Raw genomic sequence first — 16871 nt, 5'->3', positions numbered from 1 at the left:
CTCTAGTCCTCTACAGCCTGCCCCGCTCACTGCCTGTTGGCAACATTTGCCAGGGTGAGGAAGCTTGACTCGCTTCCACTCTAGTACGAAGTATTGTAAATAAATATACAAATGCCTATAAATCAGGCACGTTACTAGCCATGACATGTCATGATTATGACAGTCATGTTTCAGGGCTAGCACGTTACCATGTGGATATTAAATGACATTATTTGGATCATAAATACGCCATAGCACACAAAGTTGAACAACTCGTCCATAAAATGGCAAATAGCTCAACCTCAAAGTGAAATAACTTTATTTACAGAGACGCTTCAGGTACACAAAAAAGACATTTCATTTGCGGTATCGCACAAACAATACTAAAACCAGAGCATGGTCTATTCTCAGCCCTTGTTGCCTCAAACATATATGACCTTAAAGACCTAACCCATGATTACCTTAATCCTAGCCCCTTTCGGGACCCTACGTAAAACTTTTGATATTTTGTGGGTCGAACAAATGTCAGAAACTTCAGTAGCATTTGGGTTCTGCTTGGAGGGCTACCTTAATCCTAGCCCTGGTCCAGGGTTTACAGCGAGAGACTCGCTGTAAACCCTGGACCAGGGCTACCTTAATCCCAGTCGATGACAAAGAAAGTAAACTATTTCTCCTGGTCAAATTTTACTCTCCTCCCAAGCTCACATGTCGCGTTGTGAGCTTGTTGAGCTGCTATGCTCACTATATTTGGCCTACTTTCCCCTTCCTAGAAAGGTACCTTATGGGAGTAAAATGTACAATATTTGTCTTTGAAATGTATGGAGTGAAAGTAATAAATAAATAAAGTACAGATGCTCCAAAAAGTAGCCTATGGGCTAGTACTCAAGTAAATGTACTTTGTTTAAATCCACTACTGCACTGGGGACAGGCTGATGATGGAGGTCTGATGACAAAGCAAGGCACCTTTCATACACGAGGCAATTCAAAGTGCTTTACAGAATACAGAGTGCAACAGCACTTTAAAAAATTAAGAATATAATAGATACAATTAAAATAAGATAAAGGAGCATATCAATTAGAACAAATACTCCCACCTTTGATAAAATAAAAACAAATAAAAGAGACCATTTAAAGCCCAGGCAAGACCTAGCTGTTATGAGACATAATTAGGATAAGCAATGTTAAATAAATATGTTTTTTAAATTGGACTTAAAAACAGCTATGGTTGGGGATTTCCTAACCTGAGAACAATTAGGCAGCCTGAATCAGATCTGAGCCACATTCAGATTGGAATCTGATTTGTTTAAATGAGTCATGTGACCTGTTAGAGTCAGACTCATTTAAATCAATCGGATTTCAATCTTGATTTGGCACAGATCTGATTCAGGCTATATTTGTCTGCCAGTAGGCCAGCCCCAGATGACCTGGTTCTTGGGGGTTAATATGGTTTCAGCATGTCTGAGATATAGCTGGGCCTAGGATCCGACAGCAGCAAATAATGGCAATCTGAGAATCATTCAGTCATTTAATTTGTACATCAGATTTCCCAATAAAGCCTGTTCTGCGTAACAAAACATTCAGCTTGCACTACATCACCTAGGTAGGCCTATATTTTTGAGGGGCGCTAGCCCCTCCTATATGCAGCTTTAATGTTTGTCTTTCAACGATGCTTCTTTATGAAAACGCCAAGACTTTGTTTTGAGGACTAAAACAAACATAAGCACCCGTTGCTTAAACAAACATTATGTTGTAATTGATGTTGTAAGATATGATAAGAGCGCCCCTCACTTCACACGGGTGTGATTCTTTTTAAATGTATCCACATACAGTCATTAGGCAACCTGAAGCTCACAAAACGAGCATTCATTTAATTTTTTCTTCTTCATTTATGCACTTGTTTATTTGATAGAGACAGTCAGAAAATCAGTATAAAAATATAAGATGTAAACATGCCGGAGTTTAGCAAGAATGCTAATTTACATCCATAGCCACATAATAAAAAACTGTGTCAATATACAAATACAAATATACAAGTAGAAAAAATACATTATGGTCAAGTGAATTCACTTATAAAATGTGTTATGAATGGTAAAATAATTACAAAATTTAACAAAAACAATGTAAAAACGTGGCCTACAATAAAACAACTACAGTATGTTCAAATTATCGCTCCTCGTTTTCAGAGTCTCAATGTTGCATCATTTATAACCATCTCGGCCTGTGGTTCTTTTTCAAAGAGGCAGTAAGAAAAATATAAATCAGGCTGTCAAGGACTATCAGTCAATGTGCCATTCATTGTCAGTTATGAAATCCTTTAGTCTCATCATGTACAAAAGCTTTCTTGTCATGATGATGATTATTGCCATTTGTGAAACTGTGTTTATCCAACGTGGACCGTTTCTCACTATCTCGACGGAACGGCTTGGTCTCAAATGCATTGACTGGCAGCTTTTGGGATGAACTGATAGACATCTCTGTTTGGATTGCCTTATGGACCAATGGCTTCTGTCCAGGTCTCGAAATTGCGGGAAGAGAAAGTTGCTCTCTTTGACCCTTCTTGTCCTCCCACAATTTCAGCAAACGACGCTGATTATTTGTCATATCCTTCAGGTTCTGCTGCAGTGATACGACCTGGTCCTCCAGAAGAGTTTTAGAGGTGACTGTATTTGCCAACTCTGATGTCAAATCATCAATAGTCAAGCTCAGTTTTCCAGCCTTTTCAACCAAGGAAGCACACTGACGCTCTTTCTCATGCAGGTCATTGATTATGTCCTTTGTGGTTTTTCCATTGAATTTGGGATTTGCCTCAAGTCCAATCTCAGAACGAAGGATTTTCACTTGTTTCCTCAGCTCCTTGTTGTCTGTTGTTAGAGTCTTAAATTTCTGTTTTAGTGCCTCGGTGGAGCGGAACCTTGATTCGTATGCTCTCAGTTTTTCTCTGAAAACACTCTCTCTGTGTACGGCATCGTCCCTTTCCTTTCTGCATTTTTCCAACAGTCTTAATGTCTCGAATTTGGACACTTTGTCTTTGCCATTTGATGTGGCCATCTTGAATTCAAGTCTCACCGATCAAGTAATCAAAAGTGCATTATTACAAAATATCATCCAATGGAAATGACAAATCATTACTACTTACAAATGACTGAAAATAATTCCCATTTGGGACACCATCCACTCATAAATCCACTTAAAAAAGAAGAGCGGCAGTCTGCATGCACATGTCTGAGGCAGGTGACATTCTGCTACTAGTGTTATCTGTTTGAGAGCCAACTCCAGTGTAACTCAAAGCTAGGGCTAGAATGACCATTAATTAGGCCACCGCCACCCCTTGACACAGTTTCAAGTAACATCTTTTCTGTTTTGTTAATTAAAACCCTTTTTGTCAGAAACTGTTACAAACACACTTGATTTGGGATATTTGTGTTCTGACCACAAGATGAGAAAACAGCCCACAGTACTAGAGCAGGCTATTAATATCATTTTCCACTGCAGTCGAGCCATGCAAAACAATGATACTGTAGTGTAGAGTTTATCTGTAGCTGCAGACCACACATCTTTTCAGAATGATGCACTGGAAAACCTGTAGCAGTAGCCAAAAGCACACAGAGTAATGGCTTGATCTTAGGATGCTGCAATTACTTGTGCCCCTATTGGTTACAATCGCATCCTTAAATATTTAAAATTTCAAATTGTACAGATGTACTAGCTTGACATTGACATTGTCTGCAGCAGTCATAGATACACTTTCCCCAGACCTCCTGGACTGACTGGTATGGAAAGTCTGAAATGCCATTGTAATGACTACAACTATATAATTAACAATAGATTCTACCTTCCAACACATTATATCACATTGAGTTAAAACATTGAAGATGACCCAAGATAATTAATTACAACTAAAATCCTTTACACTATAGACCACATTTCTGGTCTGCAAATCTGTAATTGTACACTTGTCCCACCAATGAAACTTATTTTTGTTTGTGTGCAAAGCTTCCTCGGTTTTTTAAACATATCTGTCGGGAAGGAACCAATCAACTCCAAAATGTTAATTTTTCCGAAAATATAACTGGGTTGCTGGATTACAAATATAACCTTTTCAGGAAATGAAGAAAACCTTATATTTTTTAATACAAAGCAATACTGCCTCATCAAAGTTGGTGTTATGACTTTATATAGTAAATTACTTCATGCATTGCATGAGATGGGGAGAGGTGGAGTTAGCCATTTTAGCAGCCAGTTTGAGGGTCCAATGGAGTTAAGAGGTTTAGTCTGAAGTACTTTTTAATACTTTATTGGTTCAATATTTTTCAGGGGCACCAGCCCCTCCTATGCCCAGCTTGCTGTGCGTACCCCATAGCGATGATTTGATTGGCTGAGCACCACATAGCCATGATTTGATTGGCTGAGCAATGTACATATTGAGGATAAAAAGTGAGGACAGAAAATTGTGATTGGCCAGAATGTGATGATGATAAGAGCACCCCTCACTTCACACAGGTGTGATTTTTCAAATCAAAAACCTAAAAAAATGGAGTTAGGTGGTTTCCTCCTGACAGCAACAATATTCATGTTATTTCAATAATTAATATTTTGATAAATATATTTCATTTTGTGTGATAGAAAAGTAACATTCAAATACACATTGAATGTTTAATTTTATGTGTTTTATTTCCCATCCCCAAACACTTATGAACAGATACATTATTAGAAGAAAAACACACTTTGATTGCAGTCAAATACAATGTCTCACAATAAGACAACATTCTTAAGAGATAGTTACACAAATTACACATCCCATGTGAAATTAGCATGAATTAGAACTTTGGCATTAAAATTAGGGCACATCTAATCAAGATAAAATGCAGTTATTGTTTGTGCTTGTATTACACCCGACATTTACAAACTAACAAAAGTGGAATTCTTGCAGCTCATACTTACATAAAGTACAAAGAATGTATGGACATCCCATTAAACTATATGAAATCGTATATATACAAAATGCCTTCATAACCAGAAACAGTAAGCAGAGGTAACACCATTCTGTATCATTAAAGAAGTTTAGAACCCATTCCAAGAGTGTTCATTTGCGGATTGGGTCTTAATGGCTTAAGACAGAATAGGCAAGCATTAGGTGAAATCCAGACGACCCATGACTTCACCATTTACGGCAACCTGATTCCCTCTAATAAGGCAACGGGAGAACCTGCAATTCAAAAACAAATCACACTTGATGTGGGGAAGACAGAATCGTGTACAGGAAGTCTGGTATCACGTGTTTGACAACACACCGGAAAACAAGCCCAGATAATGTCCCTTGTAGACATTCAAACATTAAAAGATACCAATATGTGGCTACAATTGATTGAGAATGTATTTGTAGGCCCGGGCGGCTGGCATAGACGTTGGGGCACCTAGGCTGACAGTGTGTCACGGGTCCGAAAAAAGAGAATGTATGTGTAAATATGAAGAAGTATACTATATTCTAATCATATATGCCTTTTTGTTTAGGCAGTGGGTGCTCAGCTATGATTAAGTTGGTTATACTTCTAATACCACCAAAGTGGAAAAAGCAGCACTCCAAAATAAAAGGGTCACGGGTTGCTCCTATGGCTCGCTAAATAACAGATATATAGGAGCTACCCTGACCTAAAAGACGTGGATGGACGTGTGTGCGTGTGAGAGTGCGTGTGTCGTAATGTTGTATGCTCAGATTGTATTGCTGCAGTACCAGGCCCCATCGGAAGAGCATCTGGTTCTTGGTCTTAAACTTCTCAATAAAAACCAGAGGGTTGTGGTCAGTATACACCACCACCTCCCCACAACCATTTGTCACATAGATCTCAAAATGCTGCAACACCAAGGCCAACCCTTCCTTTTCTATAGTTGAATAGAACATTTGGTGTCGATTCAGATTTTTTGAATAGTACGGTAAGTCACTGGTCTATCCATGCCATCACTGTCCTCCTGCATGAGCACCCCTCCGATTCCCACATCACATGCATCTACCGCCAGCTTAAATGGTTTCCCAAAATCAGGTGCAGCTAACACAGGCTGATAAGATGGTCTTTACCTGCTCGAATGCTATTTGACACTTCTCGTTCCAAGTATATTTCACCGTTTTCTTCAAGAGATTTGTAAGTGGTTCTGTAATTGCCGCAAAATTACAAAATTACGAACAAACTTTCTCTAAAAGTCTGAGGTACAGGAAGATCAGTAATGGCGTGTACCTTAGCAGCACGTGGGTGGACCTGGCCACGACCTACCACGTGCCCCAAATAAGTCACTTGGGCCTGGCCAATCTCACTCTTATCTCTTATCTGAGCTACATGTTCGTCCCAGCTCAGTTGCCTTGTGTCCGCCCTGAGACTGGGAGGTTGGGGTTCGATCCCCGGCCGGGTCATACCAAAGAAAAATGGGACCCAATGCCTCCCTGCTTGACACTCAGCATCAAGGGTTGGATTGGGGTTAAGTCCCTGCGACATACTGGCGTCATGTCCAGGGGACGCCAGTCCCCTGGCGCCAGGTGTACATCAAGCTGCCTCACGCTACAGAAACAGGAGATAGGCTCCTGCCCTATGGGCCTCATGGCTCGGCAAGGCTACTTCATTTACATGTTCGTCCCACGTATCATGGTACAAAACCACATCGATGTATGTTACACACTAACACAGTTCATCAGCCCTCTGGTGACCTGGCTCATCAGACGCTGAAAACAGGCCGGAGCGTTTCTCAAACCAAACGGCAGGACCCGAAATTGATATAGGCTATCGGGAGTCACAAATGCTGAAATCTCTTTGGCCCGTTCTGTCAAAGGCACCTGCCAATATCCTTTCAACAAGTCAAACTTAGACAGAGCCAAACCTATCAATGCAGTCCTCAATTCGGGGGAAGAGGAAATGAATCTGCTTTAGACACTGCATTTACTTTGCGAGAATCAACACACATCCTAATACTCCCGTCAGGTTTTGGAACGAGTACCACGGGAGAGCTCCAATCACTACTGCTAGGTTCAATAATATCATGCTCTAGCATGCATTTTATTTCTTCTCTAACTGCAGCCATCTTCTTAGGATTGAACCTAAGAAGGATTGAACCTTGACAGGCAATGCATCCCCTATTTCTATATCATGTTTAACCCCCGAGGTCAAACCAGGAGTATCGGTAAACACATCAGGAAACTGCTGGATCAGAGCATGCAATGATGCACCTCATCCCCCTGACTTGGTTGTAGATGATCCACCAACTTACCCCAATTATCCATCACCTCACTGTTTAGCAACCAAGACTGGCTCATTTACATTCTTATTTATTGAGAATTTGGCGCGTTTCGGACTCAGCCTTCCTAGTAGATTTAAAAAGTCTAATCCTAATCAGAAGAATAAGAATCAATAATTTGCATAATAAATTAAAGTGTAATGAAATGTATGTGAACGAGCGTCTATTTAAAACAGTTCAGTTTGTGCAGTGGCAATGGATACTGTATAACGTACACTAAAGATTCCTTTTGTAGGGTGAAGGTAAGCATACGTGGTTTTAGATATTTTAGTATTTCAAACACACAGACTTCATTTGTTTTCTGGACATAGAGTGCAAATTTCAAATTGTAACTGGAGTTTCTTCTAGCTGTGAAATGTCCCTTTAATGTATAAAAGAATTGTGTGTAGGAGAAAATGGGCTTACAATACAATGGTTGAGGGATGGTTCTATGAAACAGAACGTATTCTATGACACTGCTATTCACCTTTAAACAATGAACGAGAGCAGGGACTTTATGATGGTGCCTTGATCGCTGGAGTTGTAACATCACCCTGCGTAACCGGTTCTGGTCTGCTGAAGAAATAAGCCTGGATAGGAAAGAAGAAAAGGGAAAAAAAAGAGATTGACGAAACATGAGCTCATATGAGTGAAGTGAATCCAAACGGTAGACAGTTACACAGAATGTGTCCTACGTAAGGGTCCATTTGATTCCAATTGTACCCATTCACATTCAAATTAAGCTTGTTACAAGCTTCAGAGACTAATTACATGAAACAGTAATTAGACATCTGATGCCTCTCCTCTACAGTCCTGACCGATTGAGTTTACGCACGGAATATGCTTAACGACCTTTAAAGGTCCGGGGCATGAGTTGGTTGCAAACGTGACACCGACTAATAATCATTCCATATACTGTACACAGATAGAGATATATACAGTACATGGCACCCTGGTGGAAAACCGGTTTGTGTGGTGACCATACATCCTTGACTTGATCAATAAAAAGCAAACAGATGATATACTAATGATAGAATACTAATACCACTATGCGAAATGCATCATCAAATTGGATGATAAATCATACATCTAATATCTGGCATGAAATTAGGATAAATTAAGTTAAGATTGATCACATGATATACAGATCGACCCATGCCTGGGGCAATAAGAGATGACATAAGAGGCACATCCACAGTACATTTGGACAGATATGTTTCAGCATGACAATGTGAATTAATTTAATCCTTTGAAGTTTGAACAATTAATTTGTTTTGCTACGCTGTTCTCTTCAGCTCAGATATTGTGAACAGGACTGTTTACCCCACACCCACCACGTCCACACCCTATTCTCATGAACCTGGACATGAACCTAGACATGACCTGAAAACGTGATTGTTTTGGTGAATATTAAGTAGTTCTGGTCATTTGAAACAGCCATTCTTGGCAGTCAATGTTAATATTCTGTGATGTACATTTTGATGTTTTGTGTTGTGCTATTTTTATTCATTTATTTATTCTATGAATCTCTACTATGGGGGTGGGATTGTTGTTGTAGTAAAACATTTAACATGATAGATCATCATTTTCAATCCAATCTGAATAATAAAATATTAATTTCATTTGTCATTAAATGTCCTTCAATCAGACATACCTCTCATTAGATTTCATTGAAAGAAATATCATACCCCTTCTAGTATGTCAGGTTAGTATAATTAAGAAATAAGTCAGTAAACGATAATAAATCAGAATATGCTATGGCTCAGGTGAATAATGAGATGCACTCTGCTTGTTTGAGGCTTTGTGACACTTTAGTTTTTGTCTCTTGGTAGAGAGCTGGCCGCACTGTCTAACAAGGCTATGTTGCTAAGCAAACCACAACAGGTTAAATTAGACGTTTAGCTAAATAACCAAGCAATCAGTCGCTACAAAGTAGAGCCAGGCTGTTTCACTCGCATTACTCCACTGCTGTTCAAACAAACAAAGACAGATAGCCAAGTTAAAAGGTAGATCCAATCGTAGAGTGCAACACCAGCGAACGGTGACCAATATTTTTCCAAACGGGGCTAAGTTAAAGGGGTGATTGAGGGTAAATGAGATTGGTGCAACCATTTCCGCGAAACTGGGTCAGTAAAGGTATGGTTCACCACTGATTGCTGTATCTCGTTTCTCCAAAACTTTACCTTCTATATGGCTAAAGTGCAGGGTCTACGTCATGTGAAAAATTATGTGAAATCAGCACCGCAACTGTAGCGGGACACTGTTCGAACATGTGCGATTACCTTACATCCCACAGCCAGGAGGATATTGAAAGCCACAATGGATGCCATGATTGCTATGGCAACCCTGGGGTGGTCGTCCCTGACCGCTGGCCAGAAAGTCAACACCAGCACTGAGCCAGAGAGACAGAGCGCCACAGCGATGGTGCACCACCTCAGTGGTTCAGCTGGGATGATCCACAGCACCTACAAACAGGGAAATTGTACATGGAATCATTTCAACCACAGGCAAATTTGCACATGAAGGTCCAACTCATTTTCAAGTAGTTCTGCGTAATTCTGACCACCTACCACTGCAGGAATGTAAATGGAAAGGGAATATCCGTAGGCACAGACAATCTCCATAAAGGAATACGACACCAGGTTCATGACCTTGTTATTTCGCCACAACAGGACACCCCAGAGGGCAAGAGGCACCAGCCAAGCATAGCTATAGATCGCTGTTGCAGCCATGGTCACTGGAAAAACGCAGAGAAAAATAAAGTGACTTCCATGTTTAGAATTAAAATTAATATTCTCTCTGTTCATGAATGGCAAAGAAAATAAAACAAACCTTTTTTAAATTCAGGCACATATTTGTGCTTTGGTTTGCCAAGATGCACAAGGAAGTTTGATATGTTTCCACTGATGGCAATGGCGAACACAAGGGTAGCACAAATCCAAAATGGACCTAAAATAACAGGAATAAAGCATTACAAAAAGGGCAAGAGGAACATGATAGGATTGAGGATACATAATATACAATCCTAAGGATACCTATAGTAATGACTCTGGCCTGGGTCAGTGGGTTCAAACCTCTTATCCAGTTGGGTGTAAAGAGTTGCACAGCCTCTAGGGGCCACCAGCTGTATGACATGCAAGTCATGTATATGACAAATTATGACATATCCCTGTAACACCCAGCGTCGCAATAATACAACATATTTTAATTAATTTATTTTTTATGTTCTTTTTTCACCTAAACGTCATCATTGATGTTCATTGCAATGCCATTGGTCATGATATTTGCATATAAATAAGAGGCTGACATTTTGAACCTATGACCTTTGACCTTTAACCCTGATAAAAGTAAGTAAAATAACTGTAATATATGTTTTTTGTGATCATTAGAATGTTTTATTTATTATTGTGAAAGATATCCCCCAAATGTAAATTATTAATATATTATTAGTGTGGTTCCAGACTCTAGTAATTGTAACACTTTATTATTCCACAACTGGAGTAAGACAAAGTTTGGCGCACTACTTGTCCCACAGTTTTGACTGTACGCAAATTGACGGGAATTGTGTGCTTGTGTTTTGCTAAGAATTTATTAGTGAATTAAAATTTCCCATTGACATGAATGGGAAAATGCAGAAATTCACACTCAAGTATTTTTTCCTCAGAGACTGTAGGCACTTTAGTTACAAAACTTGGAGGAAAAATTCATACTTATCACTAAAATTATTTAACCTATAAGTTTATAATTTTATCGGTCGGCCTCATGGTGGCGCTATAACTTTACGTTTTGGCTTATAACTCTTGAACCGTAGGTCGTAAAAAAAAGAAAAAAAATAGAATTCCCTGGATTCCTTGGGTCATGACGCATCTCCCCATATAGGCCACGCCCATTTCCGCCATGATAGATTTTCGGCCATTTTGAATTTTGTCCAAAACACACTTTTTGCTTTTCGCAAAATGTATTTTCTCCAAATCTCACAAACATCTGTACACGTGATCTCTGGACCTTTCCGATGAAAACTCGAACGGCGGAACTTCGATAGTGCGTATCGTTCGGCCGTAATCGTCGTCCGAAGTTAGTGGGAGGGGCCCATTTTACAAAAAATGCCACAAATCACGAACGGAATGTCTAATCCATCCCAAATTTGAATCAGATGTCTGGGGTGGTTCAACCAACCAAGTTATAAAAGCAATTCCATTTGCATATGTAAGCCACTGCGGCAACCACACTCTGCAATTTTTTTAAATTGCGAATTTTCTAGTAATTATTATTTTTACATAATTTCCTATGATAATTCCTAGTAGTAAAAAGTAGTAGTAAGAAATCTCTTTTTTAGAAAGAAATGAACCAGGAACCCAGGAAGCAAGCTTTCTGGGTTCAGTAATGGACTACCTTAGGCCAATGTGATGCTGGATGGGAGTGGGGTATTTAGAACTGGCTCCTGTGAGGGAATGTTTACACATTTTGCAACACAAGATTACAAGGAATGCCCTGTGCACCTTACTTGTGTAGAGTAGTCACCAAAGACACTAGAGCCTGCTCTTGAGCCTGATAAGGAAAGCAGTATGTGCGTGTGTGTGTGAAAATGAGATGATGATTATTGTTACGAACCATAGAGATCTGGGTTTCTGCGAATGTAGAGATGAATAAAGTTCTTTCCGGGCCATGGCAGTACCGATCCAATGATTCTATCCTTCACCTGAATGATATGTTAGCATTGACAGGGCATTGATAGGGCTCAACAATTCATTGAAAAATAATCATAATGATGCAAGCAATTTACAAAATAGTGTTGTAGGTCAGTCAGAAAATGGATTAAACATGCTATAACACTGGTATCGTACTTTAGAAAGTATGTTTTGATAGTTGTATTGTAAACAGAGTGGAAGCTTGACTATCAAACCCCATTCGTAATAGTTCGCAAATCATTCAACCCTAATAGCTGGTCTAATTTAGGATACTTGTGATAATTTATATTTTGGTTCGATTCATAAATTAATATGACAGACTACCTGATGTGTCTCAACGTCAAAGAATGTTTGGTAGTATTCAAACGTCCAGAAAGGGGCACTTTTCTTTTGTCCACCGAGTAGCTACAAAGAAAGTTTAAACAGAAATGTGTTGGTTATATTGATGTTAGATGCCTGTAACATTTGCACTATTACTACTAATGCCTTCCCGTGTCCCTACTCCCTATACCTCTGCCTTGTCGTCATCAGCAAGTGTGTCCTCACTGTCCTCTGCAGTCATCCCAGCTAGTCTGCTGTGTTTGTGTGTGTGGACATCCTCATCTTCCATGCTGATGGTGATGTCATTTCTGTTGCCTCCCAGCAGATTGTCTGCCTCCTCAAAGTCTTACAAGAAAGAAATATGCAGGTCTTTAATTTGTTAAAAAACAAAACAAAAAAAACTTTGAGAAATAAAGTAATGTTACTAGGTAACGTCATTATTTGATATAATATTAATGTTACCGTACTAATTACTAAAAAGTATTACTATAAATGCAGAGCATGCAATGACGTCGTTGGATGTTGAGTCATAACTTTAACGGCCCATATCATACGACTAATAATCAGAGAAGTTCAACTATGTACTGTAATTATAGAGAGCAAACTGAAATGTAACCACACCTTTAAATTGAAAATGATCGTCTAAGGACGCCATTTAGAAGGATTTTCTTTAAGATCCCGAAGATTATGATCTCAAGGAAAGCTTAGCCACAACTTGTCATGAAGTTTAGGTTAGCAACCACCACTTGTTGCTAAGTCAGCTGAGCCTGTGGAAAGCATAAAACATATTAGACGCTATATTAAGCATTCCCCGTTTTCGAGCAAAACATGTACATACATACAGATTCAGTGAAGCATAGTATGCAAAAGTTAGCTATAACGTTAGCTCAGCTGAGTACACAATGCCAGTGCCACGTCGTTTTGTTTTGACAGTACCATGCTATCGCTAATGCTAAGGGAGTACTGGATGAGTAGCTTAATCTTATATAAAATAATACGTACATGTAATGCATCATTTATATATTCATAAAAACACGTACGTTGTTCTGTTTGGTCCCAAAAATCATGTCACTCCTCTGGGGTATAGCTGCAGTCAGACCAGGACATTGAGGACAACATAACAATAGCGTTCTTATGTTATTTTCAAAGTAAGAGTTCAGAATATTATTATTAAATTAATGTGATTTGAAATAATGCTGTCTGGGCAAATATATTTTCACATGTGTATTTATGCACGTTTAATGTTTTGATATTGTTGTAGCTAAAATAAACAATTGCATCAGAATACATTTACTGCACCCCAACTTTCATCTTTATTTTGATATCAGAGCAAAGAGGCTAACGACAAGAAACTCTACGTAACGTCCGGTAAGATATTTACACATGGAAGTTACCGTCAGACGGCGGCTACAACAAAACTAAATAAAAACAAATCGGGCAGACTCGTTTCATATAAATCGCGTTTCCGTTTGGTTCCCTCTTGCAGAACCTCGTTTTGCAGTCGAAATGTGTGATCCTGGTGCTGACAGTACGGTTTATGTCCGCGAGAGAGGAAAACTCCGTCTCGTCAAAGGCATAGTACTGAAGGAGACAAAGTCGGTGTCATCATCACGCAATGGGGCAAAACCTCTAGTGCTAAAGAAAGAACACTTCGTGTTCACGTACAATGCAGAGGGAAGTCTAAGATACTCGACCAAATCCCTCTTTGATATCAGCATGACGTTCATAGCTGACAACATCCACTGTGTGGAGTCTCTGGTTGGCTTCCCTGACCAAATAGGAGAGAAGCTGTTTGCAGCATCTGAAGAGAAACATGTGTTTTTGGAACCAGACACGGCCCCTAGGGCCCTGCAGTTATTCAGTGATGCATATGGGGACATGATACTTGGATCCCTTTGTCTGCGAAACAGGTAGGGTACGCTGTGTTGTAGCGCCTCCATTGTAAATAACCATCCAATGTCACCATATTCCTCCCCACCCCCCCCCCCCCCATTTTCCCTCACTGTATATTGTATCTTTTCCCTTTTTTGCTTCCCATATGATGAATTCCTGTTCTGTTCTTTAGCTACATAGAAATGTCTATTTGTATGTCTCTAAATGTTTGTATGTCTTTAAATGTTTTGATGAATTGAACAATGTGGACCCTGTTGTAAACAAGTGTAATGCTTAATTGGGTCGTCCACTCACAGTTGACAGTCTTTGTATTGAGTTTGTGCTTAAAATGTACTGTAAATTCTACAAACTGTTTCCATCTGGTCACTACAGTTATCATAGTTATCATTGAGCAGCATGGACATATGGTTTATTTTGTAGGTTTGCTCTCCTGTCAGAAAGGATGGATGAGATCAAAACGTTTCATAGTTTGAAGTCCCTGGATCTCTTTGGCTGTGGACTAGGAGACAATCATGACATTTTCCAGCATCTCACATCTGGGTCATTGGCCAGGTAATAAATAATTCCATACTTAATACTTTGTTTAAAAATGTTGGATAAATTATATAGATGCCTGAGGAAGGTCTGGGAGGGACCAAAACGTTGCCTTTATTAAAGAATGAACTCATGTACAGAGAAGATAATCAGTATGTGGGCGTATCTTTTTCCTTTTCATGGATAAATTATATAGAAAACAATATAAACAATGGATGATGTACATGTTGTCTGATTTAATCTTCTCTGCAGTAGTCTGGTTCAGCTCTTCATCGGAGGGAACAATATGTCAGATGTTGGCCTACAAACATTGACTGCACCCATCAGGATTATGATGAAAAGGGGCCTGAGCCATCTACAAGTCCTGGATCTATCCCGTGAGTCAATGGCCCTTTCACTGATTCATCAAAATATATTGCCGCAATTTGTAACTCTAGATTTTTTGGGATGAATCTAGAGTTGCAATACCCTCCATTGACTCATCCAATTTGCTTTTGAGATCTGCTTGTATTAAATGACGTTAAACTCACCAACATTGCAGCTCTAGGCTAAGCTTGAATTATCTCTCTTTCAATCTGCCAAGCTTGTTTTTCATAAAAATCCACCGTAGACATGTTATGAGCTACTTTCTGTCAAGAAATTCTGTGCAAGTGATTCTTTTTCCAAGTGTTGGAGTTTGGAAGCACTCGTCGTAAGTCACTGAACGACCCTGCGTACCACCTGTTTTGCATTTGCACATAATGCAGGAGGCAGCAGCGTGACCCGTTAATGAAAACGAGTGCTTCCAAACTCCCAACACTTCACCTTCAAAGAATCACCTGCAGATAATTTCTTGACAGAAACATAACATGTCTACAGTGGATTTTTATGAAACATAAGCTTGGCAGATTGAAAGAGGATAATTCAAGCTTGGCCTAGAGCTGTAATGTTGGTGAGTTTAACGTCGTTTAATACAAGCAGATCGCAAAAGCAAATCGGATGAGTGGGGAGTCAATGGAGGGTATTGCAACTCTAGATTCATCCCATTGTAAAAAAAATCTAGAGTTGCAAATTGCGGCTACAAAATATAATGAATGTGTTTTACTGTTGATCAATTCTACTTTTGTTTTATTACACAGACAATCCTATCTCTGAAAGGGCTATTGGATATCTTGCCTGCCTCCCAAAAGTAGAGAAGCTTGATTTATCAGGGACTAAGTTGAGGGTGAGTTGACTTTACAGTGATGTTATGCTGCCTGCAATAATGTAGCAGTGTTGAGATTTTAAATGTCATTCATTTTTACAGCTTGGCACGTCACTAAAATCAACCATATGGGACCTAATGGGGCTTGTTTGTTCTGAGCAACCACTGGAGATTTTTGATCATTCAAAATGTAAAACGGAAGGTTGGGCAGAACAGGTAAAATGTTTTTAAGTTGATTGTTAGAAGAAATACAGTATTAGACTTTGTGTATAAATATTTCAGTCAAGATCCTATATTAAAATATATATTTATTTAATTTTCAGGTTATAAACCAATGGGAAAGAAATGCAACACAGATGCCAAAACAGAGAGAGATTGGGGAATCCAGAAAATCAGCGCTTCACTTTTGTGAGTGTGTTTTTCGTTCTGTGACATTCACATTGCAGCCATAAACTTAACTGCTATCCAGCATGACCATCACTCACCAGATATAGCAGATATAGTCTTTAAAATGCTTTATTTTCCAGTTGGCAGGCAGAAATTTGTCAGAGATGTTTTGCACGCAATGCCGTTGGCGGCGCAGGAGCAGATGGAAGAAAAAGACAAGCAGGACAGACTGCAATTCTGCAAACCACAAGAGAACAATCCGAAGACTGAGATTAAACTGTCTGGCACAACAAGGTTTTACAAACAGCTTGCCAGACACGGTGTCAAAAAAAGGCAGCGTGAATCACAGAACAATGACAATCAACAGCATAGTCCTCCATCAAAGCGTTTCTCTTCGTCGACTCTGACAGCAGAGGACATGGACCTGCTGGACAACTATTGAAGCATGTTGTGGTAATATTGGAACAGGAAGAACAGGAAGCATGCTGAACTTAATATTTAAGCTGAAGCTGGTCCATTTCTAAAGTTGTGTGCAGAGTTGCTACACTTTTTCTTGGTAATTTTATTTCTTTCTTACAAATAAATTCATTTAATTTGTATAAATCTTCTTTCTATATTTATATTCTGTG

At 39.3% G+C, this 16871-nt stretch overlaps 3 protein-coding genes across 5 annotated transcripts; 1 reads left to right on the top strand and 2 right to left on the bottom strand.

Moving 5' to 3' along the window:
- Window positions 1-2277: 2277 nt before the first annotated feature.
- LOC310871329 (uncharacterized protein) lies at window positions 2278-3027 on the bottom strand (the record flags this gene model as incomplete). Its single annotated transcript, XM_083782815.1, has 1 exon — window positions 2278-3027. One exon carries the CDS (start codon window positions 3025-3027, stop codon window positions 2278-2280), a length of 750 nt encoding a protein of 249 aa, XP_083638941.1.
- A 1597-nt stretch (window positions 3028-4624) lies between these two features.
- On the bottom strand, window positions 4625-16422 carry yipf1 (Yip1 domain family, member 1). 3 transcript variants are annotated; one of them, XM_083781917.1, is made up of 10 exons: window positions 16341-16422; window positions 12867-13012; window positions 12436-12590; window positions 12249-12329; window positions 11848-11935; window positions 10069-10185; window positions 9807-9973; window positions 9519-9701; window positions 7724-7826; window positions 4625-5185 (listed from the first exon to the last, which is right to left on the bottom strand). In XM_083781917.1, the coding sequence occupies exons 2-9, from the start codon at window positions 12898-12900 to the stop codon at window positions 7752-7754; spliced, it is 900 nt and encodes a 299-aa protein (XP_083638043.1). In that variant the 5' UTR covers window positions 12901-13012; window positions 16341-16422; the 3' UTR covers window positions 4625-5185; window positions 7724-7751. The 3 variants fall into 3 exon arrangements, with proteins under 3 accessions (XP_083638043.1, XP_083638041.1, XP_083638042.1); XM_083781915.1 differs by lacking the exon at window positions 16341-16422 and adding an exon at window positions 13286-13352; XM_083781916.1 differs by lacking the exon at window positions 16341-16422 and adding an exon at window positions 13248-13309.
- On the top strand, window positions 13628-16851 carry lrrc42 (leucine rich repeat containing 42). The gene is made up of 7 exons (XM_083781066.1): window positions 13628-14155; window positions 14559-14690; window positions 14925-15049; window positions 15791-15876; window positions 15958-16071; window positions 16179-16263; window positions 16383-16851. Exons 1-7 carry the CDS (start codon window positions 13752-13754, stop codon window positions 16682-16684), a joined length of 1248 nt encoding a protein of 415 aa, XP_083637192.1. The 5' UTR covers window positions 13628-13751; the 3' UTR covers window positions 16685-16851.
- Window positions 16852-16871: the final 20 nt, after the last annotated feature.

Source organism: Protomyctophum parallelum (assembly GCF_964188405.1).
Source record: "Protomyctophum parallelum genome assembly, chromosome: 14".
NCBI lineage: Eukaryota > Metazoa > Chordata > Actinopteri > Myctophiformes > Myctophidae > Protomyctophum > Protomyctophum parallelum.
Note: the sequence above shows the minus strand (reverse complement) of the source record. Positions and strands in the feature narration are given on the sequence as shown.